General features: G+C 43.8%; 1 protein-coding gene across 22 annotated transcripts in view; it reads left to right on the top strand.

The window, feature by feature from the left end:
• Positions 1–21,139, top strand: part of LOC147115025 (band 4.1-like protein 3) — a 335,880-nt gene that overhangs the window by 182,111 nt on the left and 132,630 nt on the right. For 21 of the 22 annotated variants that reach the window (XM_085993247.1, XM_085993248.1, XM_085993255.1 and 18 more), the window contains 2 exons: positions 13,715–13,819; positions 18,444–18,486. In XM_085993247.1, the coding sequence (XP_085849373.1) occupies positions 13,715–13,819; positions 18,444–18,486 (148 nt within the window). Of the gene's footprint in view, positions 1–13,714; positions 13,820–18,443; positions 18,487–21,139 lie in introns of those variants that run through there. The other variant, XM_085993266.1, reaches the window with a different exon arrangement.

Here is a 21,139-nt window from a genome sequence, read left to right as displayed (position 1 = left end):
AGCGCAAATCTCCACCCGGGGATGCATTAGATCGATCGAGAAAATTCTTGACTGATCGCAAGTTACGGGTTTTTACGCATGCGCTTTCTGCACGAAACCCTGAAGCGTGTGCGGCCCTTATGGGTGCGTATGCAGGGTCCCAAATTACGGGCCACTATTTCTTCAATACTTACATGAATGAATATAGGTAAGGGCCCCAAAAACACCATTGTGGCACTGAAAGTAATAAGGGTGGGACTTACTCCTGGCTTGATGTTCCAGTCTTGACCCCCTGCCTTAAATTATAGGGTCAGATAATTAGCATATGAAGAATCGTAAATGCAGCCTGCAATGCCTCAGATACTCGACGGGGTGGGGGGCAGGAAACTGCAACGGTGGGAGTTAGGCCTTAAAAGGGCTCTGGCTAGAAAATGAGGGGGTGGTGAAGGAAACCTGGTGCAGCAACAAGATATAAAACCTGCTTGTTTTTGTTGCGTCCGTGTATAATAAGACACAAACTGCGGAGAACGGTACAACAGGTGTTTACTCAACGTGGCTCAAACTGCAACTGATCTGTACAGATTACTACTCAGTGTTATATACAGGTGTGGTCACTGCCGGTACTGCAGTATACATGAGCTGTAAAAAAATAGTTCCCTCCTTAAAGGTACATTACAATTCCTCCCCTTTTTAGATTAACAGTACCATAACACTCATTTAACAATTAAATATCAAACTAATTACAATTAACACTTTTAACATGCAACATTCGCTGAAAATAGTCTATTTATAAATTCAGTCTTTGGGGAGGCTTCCTGATCCTTTCTGGATAGCGCCTTTCCCGAGTGTCTTGCTCTTGGTGCGGAGGCGATTCTGGCCCCCTGTCATTGGTTGGTTCATCAGCTTCCGATGCTACTGTTTCTGGGGTACATGCGACCTGTACGTCGGGTTCATCAGGTACGTATGGGTGAGGCATGGGGTTGACTTGTTCCTGTGACTCTAGGATCTGGTCAGCATGGCGTCTCACGATGCTCTCCCCAACGTCCACTGTGTACATTAGTGGGCCCTGCCGTGTGCATATCATTCCTGGCTGCCATTTTTCTGTTCAGTAGTCGCGGGCCAAGTCTGGTTGCCCTACATTGAAGCTCCTTGTTGGCTTCTCATGGATGTGCTGGAATTGCTTACTCTCAACATCTCTTCGTACGTTTGGTCTGAGCAAATCCAGGCGAGATCTTAACCTTCGGTTAAAGAACATCATGGCTGGGGCCTGGTTGGTGACTGCATGTGTCGCATTCCGGTAGGCGAACGGGAAATTGTCCACCTTGTGCTGCAGCGGAATGTTGTCATTGTACATAGCTTTAATTGCCTTCTTAAAGGTTTGTACGAACCTCTCAGCCAATCCATTTGTGACTGGATGATACGGGGCGGATGTGTAATGCTTTACCCCATTCTTTTTCAAGAACCTCCGGAACTCTTTGGACACAAACTGTGGTCCGTTGTCGGAGCAAATCTGTTCTGGCAAGCCATTCCTGGCAAAAATGGTCCGTAGGACTGCAATAGTTTTCTCCGTGGTGAGGACATTTTGATGACCTCAGGCCATTTCGAGTGCGCATCCACGGCTATTAAAAACATTGAGTCCATGAATGGACCAGCAAAATCAATATGCACCCGTTGCCATGGAGATGAGGGCCACTCCCATGGGTGTAGAGGGGCCTGTGGTGGTGCATTTTGGACTTTCTGGCATCCTGAGCAGCTCTTGGTCAGGTCCTCGATTTGTTTATCGATTCCCGGCCACCACACATAAGCCCTAGCTAGGCTTTTCATTTTTACCCCTCCCAGATGACCCTCATGAAGCTCATTGAGCACTCTCTCCCTTAACTTGCGTGGAATTACCACTCGGGATCCACACATCAAGGTCCCCCGACACACTGACAGCTGTTCTCTCCTTGTCGAGAATGCTGGCAACAGTGAGTTGCCATGTGCTGGCCATCCCTTCACCGTCAAATCATATACCCGAGACAGTGTCGGGTCGTTTTGGGTTTCCTTTTCGATACAAGCGTTAGTTACCAGTAGGTATTCAACTATAGTCGAATGGAATATTTCGACAGGATCCACTGCTGGTGCTTCCTCCGCAGTAGGCAGTGGCAGGCGTGATAGCCCATCAGCATTTCCATGCTGTTTCATGCCCTTATATTCAATCTCATAGTGGTGCGCCCCTAGAAAAAGTGACCATCTTTGTAGTCGTTGCACAGTCATCACCGGAACGCCCTTCTTTGGATTAAAAATGGAGACAAGAGGCTGGTGGTCAGTCAGCAAGGTGAATTTCTGCCCGTGCAGATAGTGATTGAACTTTTACACTCCCCACACTAGGCTGAGGGCCTCCCTGTCAATCTGGGCGTAGTTACGCTCGGCTGAGGTTAGTGATCGTGACGCAAAGGCTATTGGCCTCTCTGAGCCGTCCGAGAATTTGTGCGACAGCACCGCTCCAATGCCGTAGGGTGACGCATCACATGCCAACCGAATTGGTAATTCCGGGTTGTAATGGGCCAATACCTTTTTCAATGTGATTAGTGTTTTGCTCTTCTGGAAAGCTCGTCTACATTCGTCACTCCACTTCCATGGCACCCCAGTTTGCAGTAGGGTGTTCAGTGGGTGCAGTATTGTAGACAAATTTGGCAAGAACTTATAGTAGTAGTTTACCAGCCCGAGGAACGACCTCAGTTGTGACACATTTTCCGGTGCTGGAGCCTTGACTACTGCCTCAGTCTTCTCTGGGGACTTATGTAACCCCTCTTTATCGATAACGTGGCCACAATATGAGATCTGTTTTCTAAAAAACTCGCATTTGGGGCGGTTAGCTCGGAGCCCATATTCCTGCAATCTAGTGAGCACCTGCTCCAGGTTGGCAAGGTGATCACTGTCATTTTCGCCCGTGACCAGGATGTCGTCCAAATAACACTGGGTCCCTGGGATCCCTTGCAGGACTTGTTCCATTGCCCTCTGCCAAATAGCTGGAGCTGATGCTACCCCGAATACCAGCCGGTTGTATTGGTAGAGACCTTTATGGGTGTTGATTGTGAGGTATTTTTTTGTTAAATGAGTGCTAGGGAACTATTTTGATGCTGCTTCTACCTCCATTTGCAGATACGCCTGGGCCAGATCAATCTTAGTGAAGCGTTTCCCTCCAGATAGCGAGGCGAAAATATCTTCAATCCGCGGAAGTGGATATTGTACGGTGTGAAGGACCGGGTTCACTGTTATCTTAAAGTCCCCACAGATGGGAACCTTCCTTGGTTCCCCAGGCGTGCTGCTCAACGACTTTTTCATCACAGGGACGATGGGTGTAGCCCACTCGCTCCAGTCTACCTTGGACAGTACACCTGAATGTTCCAGACTCTCCAGCTTTGCTTCGACGGCTGGGCGGATCGCATAAGGTACCGGTCTGGCCTTAAAAGATATTGGGCTTGCGTTTTCTTCAATTTTAATCGTCGCTGTCATGCCTTTTAGTGTTCCGAGTCCTTGCTGGAACACTTCTTTCCCGTCAGTTAGGATCTTTGACAGTCGCCCAGGTGTGACGTCGTCACCCTTTTTGTCATCCACAGTCAGTGCCTGTATGGAATGCCAATCCAGTTGTATTTTCCGGATCTATTCACGTCCCAGTAATGGTGGTCCTCCATCTTGCAATACATACAGGTCTAGTTTTGGTGTTTCCTTACCGTTATCTATAACGGTCACCCTTATTTTTCCTTTGGGGTAGACTTTTTGCCCCGTGTATGTCTTCAAAATAATTTTTGTGTCTCAAGGGTATGTGTGAGAATAGCCGCTCGTAGTCCTGTCGGTTTATGACTGTTAGGGCTGATTCTGTGTCCAATTCCATCTTTACTTGGACTCCTGCTAACTTGAGAGTGACCCAAATGGTTCGGTGATCCTCCGTTGTGATCACATTATGTAGTTTCAGACAATTCAGTTCCCTGCTTTCGGAGTCGTTATCACTCTTTTGTTCGTCTGAACTATTCTCCGTCATCTTATGTACCTTCTTGTACTTTCCTTTGGTAGGTTTCTTATTGCTGGTTTTCTTTCCCGACCTGCAGACTCGTGCTATGTCTCCTACTTTTCCACACTGTCTGCACACTTTGTCTTTGAACCAGCAATCATTCTGGTCGTGTGTTGTTCTGCCGCAGCGATAGCACTTCTCTGTTCCATATGACATTTCGTTTGTGCCATATTCTTGTGGTCTCTGTTGTATCTCTGCAGCGCCCCGTGCTGCTGCTTCATATGATACCGCAATGCTGAAAGCCTTTTCCAGCGTAAGGTCCTTTTCAGATAAAAGCCGTTTCTGGGTTCCTTCACTTTGAAGCCCACACACAAACTTGTCCCTTAAGGTATCTGCCAGTCCCGCTCCAAACTGGCAGTGTTTCGATAGTTTGCGCAGTTCTGTTAAATAATCAGCATTGCTTTCATCCTTATGCTGGTTCCGTTTGTGAAACTGGAATCTTCTGCTATCAGCAGCGGTGTGGGGTTTAAATGTTCCTTTAGTATCGTTACTATGTCTTCAAAACTCTTTTCCATTGGCTTCGTTGGGGTTACTAGATTTCGTAATAAACCATACGTCTTTGCACCCATTAAATTTAACAATACCGACGCTTTCTTGTCATCTGACACCTCATTTGCCTTGCAGTACACCTCTATTCGTTCGACATATGTAGTCCAATCTTCGACTTCATTGTCAAATGCGGTGATACTGCCACTCTTCGGCATTTTGGGTGTGGCTTAAAATGGCGTCTCCCGCGATTTCCTTCCTCCCCGCTGCTGCCAACGCCGCTCCCGGCGATTGTCGTGGCAATGGCGGTGCCCTGTAGGTTTTGCGCGCTGCTGCTGCCAACGCCGCTCTCGGCGGTCCTCGTGGCAACGGCGGCGCCTCGCGGGTTTCTGCGCATCTCTCTCTCCCTCTCTCCGACGCTGCTCGGCCCCTGAACACTGGCTGCGCCCTGTGCGCTCTGCCCTCTCTCCCCCGTCGACGCTGCTCGGCCCTTTGCTGTGCCGCTCGGTTGGGCTCTAGCCCACCACTGTCCGGGAAGGGTCTGCGCGCTACCTGTTGCCAGCCCGTTTCGCTGGAACACCTCGACTGGAAAGCCAAGCCTGGCTCTCGACAGCCTCCCCCGCAATTCTCGAGTCTCTGCTGGATGACTGGGCGGTTGCCCGTGGTCGACGCCCAAGTCTCTGGCCTTGACCTCCAATCCACTGATCTCCAGGAACGAATCCCCGGGAGGTGATGCAGAGTTGCAGGTAGGTTCGAACCTGCCTCGTCGCCAATGTTGCGTCCGTGTATAATAAGACACAGACTACGGAGAACGGTACAACAGGTGTTTACTCAATGTGGCTCACACTGCAACTGATCTGTACAGATTACTACTCAGTGTTATATACAGGTGTGGTCACTGCCGGTACTGCAGTATACATGAGCTGTAAAAAATAGTTCCCTCCTGAAAGGTATATACATTACAGTGTTTAAAGGAGCAATGGAGGCCACTAAGGAGAAGGAGCCAGAAAGAGGTGAGCGGTCTTCCACCTCTGTCCAACCAGCCGCATCCTCCCCATGCTGAAATTTTCCCCTTATTCTATTACTCACCAGCCCAGAGAAATTAACTTAGGTGGCATGTAGACAGTTACAAGAAGGGTTTTTTCACTGGATGAGACCCAACAGGAGGGTTGAGAAGGAGTCATAGTTGAAATTGGAAAACGTTCGTGTTCAGAGGGACCTGGGTGTCCTTGTACACAAATCACTGAAAGTTAACATGCAGGTACAGCAAACAATTAAGAAAGCAATTGGTATGTTGGGCTTTATTACAAGAGGATTTGAGTATAAGAGTAAAGATGCCTTACTGCAATTATATAGGGCTCTGGTGAGACCACACCTGGTGTATTGTGTACAGTTTTGGTCTCCTTACCTAAGGAAGGATATACTTGCCATAGAGGGAGTGCAACAAACGTTTACCAGACTGGTTCCTGGCATGGGCGGATTGCCCTATGAGGACAGATTAAGTAGACTAGGCCTATATTCTCTGGAGTTTAGAAGAATGAGAGGTGATCTCATTGAAACATACAAAATTGTTACAGGGCTTGACAGGGTAGATGCAGGGAGGATGTTTCCCCTGGCTGGGGAGTCTAGAACCAGGGGGTCATAGTCTCAGAATAAGGGGTTGGCCATTTAGGACTGAGCTGAGGAGAAATTTCTTCACTCAGAGGGTGGTGAATCATTGGAATTCTCTACCCCAGAGGGCTGTGGAGGCTCAGTTGTTGAGTATATTCAAGACAGAGAGCGATAGATTTTGGAATATTAAGGTAATCAAGGGATATGGGGATAGTGCAGGAAAGTGGAGATGAGGAAGATGATCAGCCATGATCTTACTGAATGGCAGAGCAGGCTCGAGGGGCCAAATGGCCTTCTCCTGCTCCTATTTCTTTTGTTCTGATGTTCTATATGAAAGTGGGATTCAACATTGGGGAGTAAAGTCTCTGCAGAAGTCAGCCCCTGGCTTCAGGGCCTGCTGACTCAATTCTTTAAAGGAGGATGCTTTATGAGCCTCACACTTGTGTGAAGGCACTGAGGACCATCTTGGAGGAGCTGAGATAGATGACATGGGTCACCGTGGAATCCAATGCCATCCTCCGTGCTAGTATCTGAGAAGGTTTCTAGACAGTGCAGCCTTACCTGGAATGAGTGGCAGCACTAGGACCATCTGTATCTATCACCTGACAGAGGTGTTGAGACCAGTCAATGCATCCAGTGTGGTTGCTTTGACCAGTGGCCTTCAGGCTGTGGGTGATAGTTTGGGGAGAATGATCGCAATTGGCTTCCACGAGCTTAAGGACTGTATTTTGTGGTGTCTGCACCAGCAGGTCTGCCCTCTCGCTGATAAGTGGGCACTCCAATCCAGGACCCAGTACAAGCGGCATGGCAAGAATCCACCTTGGTGCCATCCTCTCCCCTGATGACTGCTTGTGTGACTTCAGCCAGCCCTCTCAAATGCCTGCCCCTTGAGAAGGGGAGCAGTGGCCTGCGTGGTTTGTACGTGGAGCCGGGAGGAGCACTCTTGCTCCTGGCTCCACATTTGGGTAAGTATATTTTAATCACTTGCCTTGTTGGTTGCGGCCTGCAGCGGTCCCTTTAAGGACCGCCTGTTGGGCTGCATGTAGACCTGGTGTTTCTGAATGCAACTGATGCAATATTACAGAGGGGCTCTGAAACAGGTCACTTATTTGAATTTGAAAAAGGGCCTAATGTCTGTTTCAGGTGTACGCCCGGGATGCCTATTTTTTGTCTACACCAATATGGCAGATGGTGCCCTTCTGGCTCATAATGAGCCTGTGCTTCCTGCCCGCCATATTGGAGGCTTAAACGCCTGTTTAGCAGCAGAAAAATCGGCACGCGCCATTCAATTTCTCGGCCCATATGTTGTCCTTTAGCCTCATTGCTGTTTTACTCAAAAGGTTTGGTTTTAATCAAGCCACCAGCCTACCCTTCCACCTTTAATATTTTCTAGACTTTTGCAATTTTATTTTCATTAGCATTCTCCTAGCAACGAACATGCCTGCCAGTACCAAGCTTGTTTATCTATTTTAAAAATGGGAAAGAAAGTGTCAGCATTACAGTGAGATTGGATTGATGTATTCAACGTTTAACATGGTGCTATGTTTTTGTGAATCATTAAAGCGAAAGAGGTGCTTGGTTTGGCAGATTTTACAGTATTGTGACTAATGATCATGGTATTAGGATTAACAGATGTCTGTTTGTGCACACCAGATTAGTTTTAGCTGTCTTGTGCAAAAAAACAAAGTTGAGTTATAGAACATTTAATTTGTCCAACTTTTTGTTTGCAGGTTTTAACACTTGTAGTATATTGTATTTATTTTAGAATTTTCTTAATTTTACAAATATATCCTGATTTTTTTCATTGTCGCGCAGTTTAAATTTGCATCCTATGCATAGACAATTGATCCCATTTGCATTGCAGTTTTTAAGGAAAAATGAAGTGAACTAACAATCTGCTCTGAGACTGAGGTTTTGCCACCTGGAATATGCCCCCAGAATTTCCACAGGGTTGTCCTGTTCTCCTGCTGTAACTTTGGCAATAGATCAGTGGAACCCCTGGAGAAATATTATTGTAAACTGCTTTTTTTTACTCCCTAAACTCCTTTGCCTCGCCCTTTAAGGCTCTTAAAACCCATTGTTTTGATCAACCTTTTGATCACCCTCCTCATAACTCCTTGTTTGGCCTGGCACCCATTTTTGTCTGATTTATACCTCCTGAAGTGCATTGGAACATTTTTTTATGTTAAAGACACTATATAAATGCACATTGTTAGTTATTATGTTTCTCCACGGGCTTGGCTGATCTCCTGCTGGAGAATCCCATGGAAACACCAATCACTGTATTTGATGTCCAAGACATTGGGCAAGTGATCTGCTCCCAGTTCTGCAGCTGGTCACTTATTGAGAGGTGAATACAAGAGTGACCAGGCATGACTTGTCCATAAGCTTACTCCACCTCTCTGCAGAAGTGCCTTGGCACCAATCAGTGCATCCCCTTGATGTGGCAGTGGAGGAGAAAATTCGAGTGTTGGTATATCGATGCGCTGTACCAGCACAATGTGAGGTAGAAAAGTTTCTCTTCCTACATCAATGCCACAGCAACCTATCTATTACATCTGTTAATGACTTGTTAAATATTAATTTTGAAGTACATATTCCTTGCAGTGGTCTTATTCATCACTGACTTGATTTAGGATGCTACAGTAATTACCATGTGATTGAAATGCCATAAAAATTGTTTTTATTTTCATTGGAAGACGATACAGTATAGATGAAGTGCTTGGGTTGATAATTTGAAAATCCTGCAGATGCTAACCTGACAGATGCATTGTTGATTTTAATGGGATTATTTGTACACTCAAATCTAAACCAGGAATACCCTGTGCATGTATTTCAGAAGACTGTATTTGTGTCAGCTTTGTAAGTGTTACAGAAATGTATTTGTATAATAACTCCCACTAACGTCGAATGGAATGTAAACAAAGCAATTTTGCATAAAATGCTGGAATATGGGTGCAGGACTCCCACTGAGTACAGAACAAGAATTCTGCTAGAAGTATTAGTTTTATAATGTGAATTGCAACAATTCTATAGGTTATATGAATCATTCTAAATTACTGTGAATATAATGAATCTGTGGCTGGTATTTTATGAATTGTATCAAATCTGATTTGAGAAGCTTGGTGAATTATTTATTTAAGATTAATCAGCAAATAAAGGTCACAAAGACTTTGGAGTTTGCTGGATATGCACTAAAAATTATTATAAATATTAAATTTGAAGTTTGTATGGTTATGATTGAAGTCGATAGCTCATACTTCAGATAAGACCCCATGCTGATAATTTTCAAGTTCTTAAACTCTCTTCCTTCACGCTTTATTGTCACATTTGTTTCCTTTTCTATCTTGTTAGCTAGTTACAGGATTCCTTTTGGTTTTGTGCTAGATTCAAATAAATTAGCTGAATATATAGTGTCCCTTCATCAACATGATAACTTAAGAGTTACAAGTACAAGAAAAGACCACTGTACCCAACAAACCTATAAATTGTTTTAATGAATCAACACCCTACCTCCCTTCTCATCATACCCTTCAATACCATGTCACTTCAGAACGAGCTTGGTAAGATTCCAAAATAGGAAGCAGAGCAAATCAGTGAATAAGTGTAAGATATTCTGGGATCAGAAAAGGCCTTGGATTTGTAAACTAAATTACAAAATCTGACCAGAAAGAAATACATTTCAGTTACGCTTACCCCACTCCCTGTCCCAACTCCAGTTATACTTCAAGCAGGAAGCCCTGCTTAATTTGAGATGAATGCTAAATTGAAGCAGAACTGCGTAAACACCAGAGTCCAGAAATTTGGCTGCATGGCACCTATTTTTCAGGTGATAAACAGTCTGCCAAGCCACCAATATGGCGGGCAGAAGGCTGATGCTTATTACTACCCGGATGTGCGCCACATGCTATGTTGGTAAAGGCCAAAAAAGTGGCATGCCGTGCCCATGCTTGAAACATTGCATATGCAAATAAGGATCCTAATGCTTATTTGAAGCCCCCATTGCAAGATTGAGGCAGCCAGCGCTCAGGAAACCTGGGCCACAACCAAGGCAAGTTTAAAAAATATATATATTCGCCTGAATGTGGAGCACTCCTACTCTTCCTGTCCCACATTAAAAGTACGCAGGCTGCTGCAGGACACCAATACCTCCCAACCCGATCGCCTCTGTTCCTGATCCGGTCGCTCAGCTTCCTCACCTATTTGAGGGCCGCTACAATGCCAGCAGCAGCCTGATCTTCTATTCGCTGGCGAGCTGCAGACATGGCATTGAGGCCCAAGGCCCAATATCAGATGCACCTCGGGTCTCGGCATTTAGGCACACTGGTCATTCCCTGTGGCCAAAAAATGGGCAAACCCGAATTTCTAGGCATAACTCCTTCAGCTCTTCAATGTTGAGTGACAAGGTCCAGACAATGGGTGGGCCTGCACCTGGAGTTCCACCAGCCCTGCAAATGATATGGTGTAGCAAAAATGTGAGTGACTACTTCCTCTCTGGCACAGTGCACCTCAAATGTACTGTGCCTACCACATACTCATAAAGCAGGTATATCAATATATCCTCTTTTTGCACGAGGGTAAAATACCTGTGTAGCAGGAAAACTTTTATTTTGGCTGTAACATGAGTTAAAGGTGCAATCCATTAAATTAAAACTGCAGTCCTGAAGAAAGACTTGCTTAACCACCTTAAGTGAAAGATTCATGAAAATATCAAATACTAAATACATAAAAGCAACTACCCAAGCTGTAATAGAGAATTGCTGTGTATATATACAGCAGCAAATTCAACAGTTGCTGTAATCCATTCTCAAATCTGCATCTGCATCATAATTTGGTCTGCCTGTCCTTCAGCACTGATGTCTTTCCACCGGCTTCTTCACAGCAGCTCTTTTTGTTGCCGTCAAATCACTGCTGGTGGCAGCAGTGGGGAGGGTTTTTCCTTATACCCTTGTGCCAAGTTATATTACATAAGAAGTCCCACATAGAAAGCATAGTTTTCCCCATCCCAAGTTTGAAGATTATTACTTAAAGTAATTTGCAAGGATAGAAGTTGAGGGTGGGCTGGAAGTGTGTTGTCCGAAATGCTAATGTAATCCCCAACCCCTAACACCCTAACCATAGTCCTACCATCTATCACTAATCCCTAAAATTTACATGTTTAATTGTATAAGTTTTCAAATACCTCCATGGCCTCGCCCCTCCCTATCTCTGTAATCTGCTCCAGCCCTACAACACTCCGCGATATCTGCGCTCCTCCAATTCTGGCCTCCTTGAGCATTCCCAATTTTAATCGCTCCACCATTGGTGGCTGTGACTTCAGCTGTCTCGGCCCTAAGCTCTGAAATTCCTTCCCTAAACCTCCCAGCCTCTCTACACCTCTCTCCCTTCAAGAAAGCACTTTTTTGCACAAAAGGTAGTGGAAATGTGGTACTCTTTCTCTCTCTTTCCCCCCCCCCCCCCCCCCCCCCCCCACAAAAAAAAAAGCTGTTGGTGCTGGGCCAATTAAAATTTTCAACGCTGAGATTAATAGATTTTTGTTAGTATGGGTATCGAGGGATATCGGGAAAAAAAGTGGGTAAATGGAGCTGATATATAGGTTAGCCATGATTTAGTTGAATGGCAGAACAGTCTCGAGGGGCTGAATGACCTACTCCTATTCCTATGTACTGTACAATTGACCTCTTTGGATGAGACCTCGTCTGTCACTGAGACAAAATTCAAAATTAACTAAAAGGAACATTAATGATGTAGTTGTATCATCATAGAGTTGTAGTGGACTTTCATTTTTAAAGAGGAAATTTCTGATCTGTTTGGTGGAATCATTCAAACCAGGCAGGTCAGTTAAGACCAAGAAAAAAATTGAACTAGCAGAAAGTAATCACATAAATCCCCAAATTTCACTTAATTTTTTGTAAAGAATTGCTATCTTTTAGAAAAATATATTCTCTTTTTCTTAGTGATGTAGTGGTTGTTATTCATGGAGGATTTGAGAAGTATATCTGTGTTATAAGCAATAAGCAGACTGTGTGGTTGAAATTGGTCTTTGGCAAAAATGTGTGAGAGGCAATAGTTAATCAATTTTCCATTGGCTTCAATGGAAAAGATAATTGGGCACTGTGTAACACAGGCTGCTGATTTGCTAGTCCCTGTTTTGCACACTCTCCAAAAACCAATTTCAGCCCTGGTATCTTCCCAATTCATAAGCATTTGAATACATTTTTAAGTTCAATAAAAATCGATAATTGCTGTTGATTGTGAGGGTCAGTCAGTCAGTCAGCAATGTACCCAAGACCTACACCAGGGCCATTCTGAACCGGCTGCTCAGTGGTGTGCAAGAGTGGCCTTAGAGATGACTCTTCCTCTGACCTTATTGCATTCTAAGAAGAAATCCGGCCATCATTTGGTACTTACCAGAGTTCTCATTAAGGGCCCCAAACAACTCAAAATGGAACAGGCACAAGGATTGAAAATTTGGTCGAGTGGATGAATTGAACCTGTCCTCCCTTACTCTGTGTACCTTGCGCTGTTGCTCCAACACTATGCTTTTGCTCCACTTTCATTTGCAAATAGATTTCAGGGCAAAAACTTAATTAAATTTATCTTGACAAAGGCAGGATCATAGCGTCTTAGAATTTGCTATTTGAAGTGTTCTTCATTTTAGTGCTAGTGCCAGTAGATTCTGCTTCAGTGAATGGTTTCCTTTTCAAATAAGCAGGTTCGCATACTTTTGTGTCGATGGTTGAGGGCTTTGAAAAAAATATGGTTCTGTTTCCCTATTGGTGTCACAACCTTTTTCACTATGAAGAAATATTGGGCCGGAATTTGCGGTCAGCGGTGAAGCAAAAGCGTCACCCTTGACCCTGAAGAAAGCTGCCTCGCGATCTCTGTAGCAAGAAGTTTGTCTTTTTCGACATTCAAGTGATTTCAGTGCTCTGTAGTGGGAATCCCTAGTGCGATGCTGCTGTGACGTCAGTAAGCTGTCTAAGCAGCCAATCTCATTTCCTGATTTCCAGTCTGTGAGAATTCTGCAATGAGAAGCTGCTTTTATCCAGACTTTAAAAAATGTTAGGGAGCAAAACAAAGATTGGGACTCGCATGGTAGTTCAGGTTCTCCCTTAACCCCATGAACAAGCTCTTGTTTAAAAAAAAAAATTGTAATCTTTATCATAATGGATAAATTTGAAATTCCACAAATATAAAAATTGATTTTTGGGGCCATAACGTTTGTTTAGCAGTCAAAACACAGTTAAAACCCCAGCTATATCTATTCCAACAAGGCTTAACATTTAATGGGTTATTTAACAGCAATATTAACTTAGGCTTTTCTGCGGTTCCGTCAGTTTCACTATTTCACTGATTGCCGGCTAGGGAGTGAATGGCTGCAGTAAAGGATTTCTGCATTTAGATGCGCATGCATTAAATCCTGAAGTTGGGGTCAATTTCTGAGCGGTAATAACGTCGAATGCTATTAATTCGCCATTGCTACCCACCACAAATTCCGGGCCTTTAACTTTATTGAGATCTGTTTAATCTTCTTGCTGATTAGTGTTGTTTTTGCACTGATAAATCTCTCTCTTTGGACAGAAACGTGCAAGGGGACAGGTTCTGTTTGACAAGGTCTGTGGACAGCTCAACCTTCTGGAAAAAGATTACTTTGGTTTGACATTTCGGGACTCTGAAAATCAAAAGGTAAGTTAGACAGTTAAATGTTAGGTTGCTGGAATGAGAAAAGATTAATTTTGTTTATTTTTGCTTATGTTTTACCTATGTTGCTTTGTGAACTGTATAATCCTCTGTTTACTGATTTTACTGGAAGAGGAGTTAAAGCAAGGAATACTGCTTATTGATTGTCTCTTTTTTTGCGGAAAATATAGGCCAAATGATGGTTAATTTTTAGATCAGTTTCATTACGCAATTTAAATCAATGTGAGGTGGTTTTAGGGGTCGTGTTTATTTGCAACACCAGATTTATGATTAGTTCCCTTGGAGGACAAGACACACCCAACAGTTAGTCTGGAATGTGTAATTTGATCCTGCCTGCTGTAGACAACCCTGCAATGTGTAATTTTATCCAGTCTACAGTTGTACAGACTATAGAATGTGCAAGTCTAGTTAGCTTTGTGAGGATCCTCTGTTAATATTCTGCACTTGTAATTATATTGTAATTTGACTGGTAAAGTAAAAGACTTTCTACTCTAATTAGTGGGTTAGTTAATTCCTTGGAGGTTTTTTTCTCCATCTGGAAGTGATAAAAATTCTTTAATTCTGAATGAAGGGACCATTTGTGCGGATGTTTTGTTCATAAGGTTTCCCCGGAATTTGTAGCTCTGGATTGTGGTAGATTGGACTGCAGGGTTAGGCGGGAGCCGAATGTGGTACAGCCGGAGTGCTGAGTGGGTGCGCCTGTGAACACGTGGTTGGTAATGGTGGCACCTAAGAGCCACGGAATAAACCCGCGCCGGGCTGGAGAACGCAAGAGGCGGCAGAACGAGCAGGGCCCCGATTCCTGACACCACCAAACCCCGGGATCCTCACTCACTGCAAGCGTCCCAAGAGCCGCGCATGAGACCCTCTTCCCCCACCCCCGGGGTTTGATGGTGTCTGAGCTCGGGACCCTGCTTGTTCTGCCGCCTCTCGTGCACGTCTTCTGCGCATGCGCCGTTCTGATGGGGTGGGGGGCATTGTTTAGGCCCCGCTCCCCATATGGACACATGTGCAGAAGACCATGCAGATGATCACAGTGGTTTTTGGGTGCAAGTCACTTGGACCAGATATATGTGAGCACCTCAATTAGGTGGGGTCTCTTCACTTCAGCTTCACAGCCACTGCAGTATAACTATATCCAGGTGTAAAGCAAAGTTTAAAATGTTTCCAGGTGATTCTTTAGACAAGTCAAGAACTTAAATTTCATTTTTAATGTTAGCACAGCTCTGACAGGTTAGTGGGAGAAGTGAGGCTATCTTGTATAACGAAAAATAAATTTAGGAATGAGAAAAGACTAAGAACAGCTAATAATATTTATGTCACTGGTGCATATGGGGTCCTTAAAGAATCCACAAGCATGGCATGTTCTCCCAAACAAGAGCCTGAAGCCAAAAGCAAAATACTGCGGATGCTGGAAATCTGGAATAAAAACAGAAAATGCTGGAAATACTCAGCAGATCAGGCAGCATCTGTGGAGAGAGGAACAGAGTTAACGTTTCAGGCCAATGACCCTTCGTCAGAACTGGTAAAAGCTGGAGATGGAGCGGGTTTTTAAGCAAGTGTAGAGGCAGGGAAAGTGGGGAGGGGAGGAAAGAACAAAAGGGAAGGTCTGTGATAGGATGGAAAGCAGGAGAGATTAAGAGACATTAAGAGAGATGAGTTAATAATGGGACAAGTTAAGAAACAAAAGATGGCTCTAGATGAAGTGTAAATGACACTGGCAGAATGAAAGACAGCTGCCATGTGGGAGAGAAAAAATAAATAAATGGAAATAAAAAAGGATGGGGGCAGAGGTTATGGTCTGAAATTGTTGAACTCTATGTTGAGTCCAGAAGGCTGTAAAGTGCCTAATCGAAAGATGAGGTAAGAACCTGAAGCCTATTGATCAGCAAATTGAGTGAATTTCCGACTTCCCAGTTGGGATTGGAGGCTGAGTGTGAAAATTACCTCCCTCATTAAAAGGAAAAAGAAGGATCAATAGCACATTACCAGCTCTGGGAATAGTATACTAATTGTAATCTTGGCAGGAAGTCAACTAATCTTTCAATATTGATCCAGTAGTTGCAGTGTGTGTTATTTACTGCAACCTAAAGAGGTCACATAGGATTTGAAACCAGAGAGTGATTAGAGCAGATTGTCTGGAGTTCCATCAGAGTGCGAGAGATAGCTGAGCAGTGGCCCACATGAGAAAAGCTATCTTCAACTGATGCAGCTTATGTTACAAGATCTTCAGCAGATAGGATTCTACGGCAATCTTAACACATGACAGCTAATAAGGCACTCACTGGATCCTCTTCTTCGATAATTGTAGCTTAGGATTAAGATCAGAAGACATGAATCCTCATCTATATGCTCTCTGGCATCCAGGTACTATCAGAAGGAATGTGAAGTGTACTACAAAACTAGTTCATATCCTATACTTCATTAGATATAGCAATTATACTCCATCCATGACAACTGTCCAGGTTTGACATGCACAGTCAGTGCAGCCCAGGCTGCTGCCCCATGCCTCTGCTGAGCTCGTATCTCCTGTTGCTGTAAGTCATAGTCACCACTGCATGACCCTGGTCAGTAATTCTTTGAGTTCAGGACCCTCAGAATGGGATGAAGGAAGGAGAGTGCCAGTATGAGCTGTAGGCAGGGGAGGAAGTTTGGTGCCAGCATGAGCTGGGAGTGGCAGAAGAGCAAATGAGTGGGAGGGAGGAGGAAAAAGAGTGAGAGCTGAAACTAGGGAGTTTGGAGGAAGATATGAGAGCCAGGTGAATTGAGGGGTTGACAGAGAAGAGTACCTGCAGAAGCTTAGGAGGGTTAGAGGGGGGAGAGAGTTGGAGGGGGGGAGAAAGTATGAGTTAGGTGGCAGGTTGGATGGAGTACAATTTTTGTGAACTTGTTCTGGAGGCGGTTGTGTGGCTCTGAACTGGCTGGTGTGGGGGAGCAGTGGAAGAGGGACAGTGCATGGTGAGTTAGCTTTTTGGGGAGGCTAGGTCTAGTTGGTCTCTAGAAAACCCAATTGTCACTTTGATTTTTAATCTAGAAAAAAGGGAATAATCATTTGTGAAATATAAAATAGTTTAAAGTTAATAGGAATGCAACCACAATTTTTAATCTAAAAATTCAAATTCTTCATAGGGAGCATGTCCCTAGAAAGGCACCAACAATTGGTGTCTGTATTTGGCAGAACTGTGTACAATTTAAATTTGTAGCCTACAGCTTGGTCGTTTGTCAATACGACTGGTTTTGAATCCCCCATTTGCCCTCAACATTTTAAAATCAGAAAATGAAAGATTACTATCCTCGCCAGTAATAGTGCATCTGTTGCTACGGAGAGGAAAAAGTTTTATATATAATGAAAAATAATTTGTTCCCAAAATATCAAATAGAGAGTAGTTTTCAATAAGATTGATCAGAAGTCCCTTCCTTTTTGACGGAAAAAAGAATGTTCATTGTAGCTTCCAGAATATTGAAAAATGCACCAAATAAAGTGTCAAAAATAAAGATAAAAACAGAAAATGCTGAAAATACTCAGGTTAGGCAGCATCTGTAGAGAGAGAGAAACAAAGTTAATGTTTCAGGTTGATGACCTTGCGTCAGAACTGCCCCAAGGTCATCGACCTAATTAACTCTTGTTTCTCTCTCCACAGATGCTGCCTGACCTGCTGAGTATTTCCAGCATTTTCTGTTTTTATTTCAGATTTCCAGCATCCGCAGTATTTTGTTTTGTCAAAAATGTTTTCTGGGGGGGGTAGCATTTTTGGTATGTCTACTGCTTAATTTGAGAGTTATGCGCCATTGCACTTTAGGGTAATTTCTTGGTTTCACATGCCGTAGGCTTACATTTAGAGATGTTTTTGAGGTATCAATTTTTGGGGGGCTGTGCCAGCTTTTGCTAATTTCTGAGCTTCGCATGTGAGAAATCAATATTGGCCCGGATTTTGTGGTTAGTGGCGAAAGAATGGCGCTTGCCATTGATTACACTTAACACTTGCCCACAGGCTTTCTGTGGGCTTTTGCATTGGAACTTGCAGTTATTAATGTCAAAGCAGTGCGGTGCCCTCTACAGTGCATGTGCGGACACCAGAAGTTGCTGTCCGATTTACTCCTTAATAACTGTGATCGCTGTTAGCCTCACCATTACTTCCACTGCAAAATCTGGGCCAATAATTAATGTTCTCCAAGGTTACGGTCACAGGCAAACCATGTCTCCATTTCAACTCTTATGTTCTAAATTGGGATTAAGTACAAGTATTTTCTTTTCATTTCCCATGAATTCAAAATTTCTTGCCTTCCTCAGTTATCCTTTCCTTCTAGAATCTACCTGATTTTGGTATCGCCTAATCTTTGGATGTACTTGTCGATCATACTGGTGTCCTCCACAGTGTGTCTTGACCTTCACCATGATGTCTCAATAAAGGAAGTCTTGTTTTCACTAATTTGTGACTTGATTTGGGTAACCCATTTGCAGCTTAGGTGTTTGCCATCCTGCATTAAACTGACTCTTTCATTTTGAGGTAAATGGTAAGAAAAGACCTGATTGATGTGTAGTGCATTAGGTTCTTTAATTTTACAAATATAGTCTGGAATCTAAACATTTTAAAATGTTGTATTTCAGAACTGGTTGGACCCAGCCAAGGAAATTAAAAAGCAAATCCGAAGTAAGTACATTTTACTAATGACTTGAAATGCAGCTCCCATGCAATGATGGTTGAAAAATACAGAAGTAGCTTTCTATTTTTGTTTAACCAGGATAGTCTTTCCATTCACATATTTTGTTGGGGCTTTCAACAATAAAGCAGCCCTCAAAGGGTTTTATCTTTTGCTTATTTCATTTTTTCAGTGAATGCTTTTGTTTCGATTTAAAGTTTAGAGCATTCAGCGGGTAAAATGCCTGGTATATTTTCTTATCTCTTACAAAAGACAGCAGCTACTGAATAATGTTCTTCTGTCTGCTATATTGAAATTATGATTGCCATTTAATCCCAAGCCTACTTAATAGGAAGCTGCTGAAGCAGGAATGGGTGAAATGGTAAATGAGCATAATGATCACGATGCAGCAAACCCACACAAGCATTACTCAGATAGGTCTGCAAAATAATTAAGGAAAGGGAGAGTAAGAGAATGCCTGGGAAATTAAACATAAAGGGAATTGTGTATTATCAAAATAATTGTGATAAAATGTTTTTTAATTGTATGTCCTTATTTTTAATATAAACAGAATTTTCAGGAAGTAACATGGCAGTGACATCAAACCAGACTCACCATGGCCCTATTGTGAGACCTGTTGTTGTGGTTCCTGTTTGCATTCCCTGTTGCATGACCTACAAAAGGAGGGACAACAGGGAATGATCTATTCTTGCTTAAAAGTATTACTTTAATCAATCTTAAACTGAGATTCAATCTCCATATCTTATCTATCACTAAGAGCTCCTGTTTCCACTTCCACAACAATACTTGCCTTCACCCCTACGTTAGCCACACTGCTGCTGAAACTCACATCGGTGCCTGTCACCCGTAGGCTTAACTTTTCCAATGCTCTCCTTGCAGGCCCCCCACAAACTCCAACTCATCAAACTATTAGTCTTGCTCACCTCTAAATCCTGTCTTTCCTGATCTAAGCTGGTTCCCAGTCTGTCAACACATTGATTACAAATTCCTCACCCTTATTTACAAATCCCTTCATGATCTCGCTCCACGCAACCTTTGCAACCTCATCCATCCCTATGTCCCAGCTCACTCCTCTATTCTCTGACACTGGCGGACTGTACCTCTCTTTCTGCTCCACCATTGCATTTACAAGAACTCAATCATCAGTACTGTAAGGTCACAGCAGTTAGTGCAGTATTATTTTATACATAGAATTAAAACTTTGATCCTGCTCCCCTCATGTTTTATTGGTTAAGTGCACCATCTGAAGTGTTGCTGACCCACAAAGACCCGGAGGCTCCAGTTTTGATTTCTGTTTTGATCCATGATCTCAGTTGGGGCAGCGCTGGGGACGCTACAATCGGCCTCTTGGGGATGAGAAATATCAGCCATGATTCCTGCTCCCGCTCACTATCCAGTGACCTAGCAAATGTGTACACGTTGAATGTGCACAGCTGTGATACCCAAAAATAACCTGCCAGTACATCAATGCCAACAGTGATGTCCATGCTCACACATGACGAATAGTTACTTGGCTGAGTATCAGACTGCTTCACGTGCCTGTGGAACTCTTCAGGGGAATGGCTGCATCAGGAAAGGCATGAGCCCCTGGCAGGCACATGACATGGTTGGTGCTGAGGAACATTGCTCCATCGACCCTCCTAACTTTGAGTGGTCTCAACAGTATCGCTTTCAACTTCAATGCTATTTTTATAGAAGAAAAACTATATATTCACTAACTCACTATGGGCAATTTAGTAGTGTATATATCAATGATCTGGACTCGGCTATAAGGGTGGGAGTATCAAAATTTGCAGATAATACAAAAATAGTATGGTTAATAGTGAATAGGACTGTAAGCAAGTTCAGGCGGATATAGATGGGCTAGTAGTTTGAATCATAGATCATAGAATAGTACAGCACAGAAAGAGGCCCTGAGGCCCATCGAGACTGCACTGGCTCTTTTGAAGAGCAATCCAGTTAGTCCACTCCCCTCTCTTTCCACATACTTCTGCAATTTTTTTATCCTTCAAGTATTTATCTAATTCCCTTTTGAAGGCTACTATTGACTCAGTGTCCACCACCCAATCAGGCTTTCCTTTCCTTGTGGCAATGCTCCATCTCACCCTCAGTAAGCTCCCTGCTGGAGTGGAGCTAATTTACAGAACAAACAGGAAACTGTTCAACCTCCGTCACCTCCAGTCCAGATCCAAAGCCATCCCTTCCTCTCTCATCGAATTACAGTATGCAGACGACGCTTGCGTCTGCGCACACTCGGAGGTCGAACTCCAAACCATTGTTAATACCTTCACCGAAGCGTACAAGAGCATGGGCCTTACACTAAACATCCGTAAGACAAAGGCCCTCTACCAACCTGCCCCCACCACACAGTACTGCCCCCCGATTATCAAAATCCAGGACAAGGCCTTGGACAACGTGGACCACTTTCCATACTTCGGGAGCCTATTGTCAACAAGGGCAGAAGTCGATGATGAAGTCCAACACCGCCTTCAGTGTGCCAGTGCAGCCTTCGGTCACCTGAGGGAGAGTGTGTTTGAAGACCAGGGCCTCCAACCCGGCACCAAGCTCGTGGTCTACAGAGCAGTAGTAATACCCACCCTCCTGCATGCTTCGGAGACATGGACCTTGTACAGCAGGCACCTC

The sequence above is a fragment of the Somniosus microcephalus genome, chromosome 7 (assembly GCF_052327205.1).
Source record: "Somniosus microcephalus isolate GS21.2 chromosome 7, FLI_Smic_1.0, whole genome shotgun sequence".
Taxonomy (NCBI): domain Eukaryota; kingdom Metazoa; phylum Chordata; class Chondrichthyes; order Squaliformes; family Somniosidae; genus Somniosus; species Somniosus microcephalus.
This window is presented reverse-complemented; position numbering and strand designations above follow the sequence as displayed.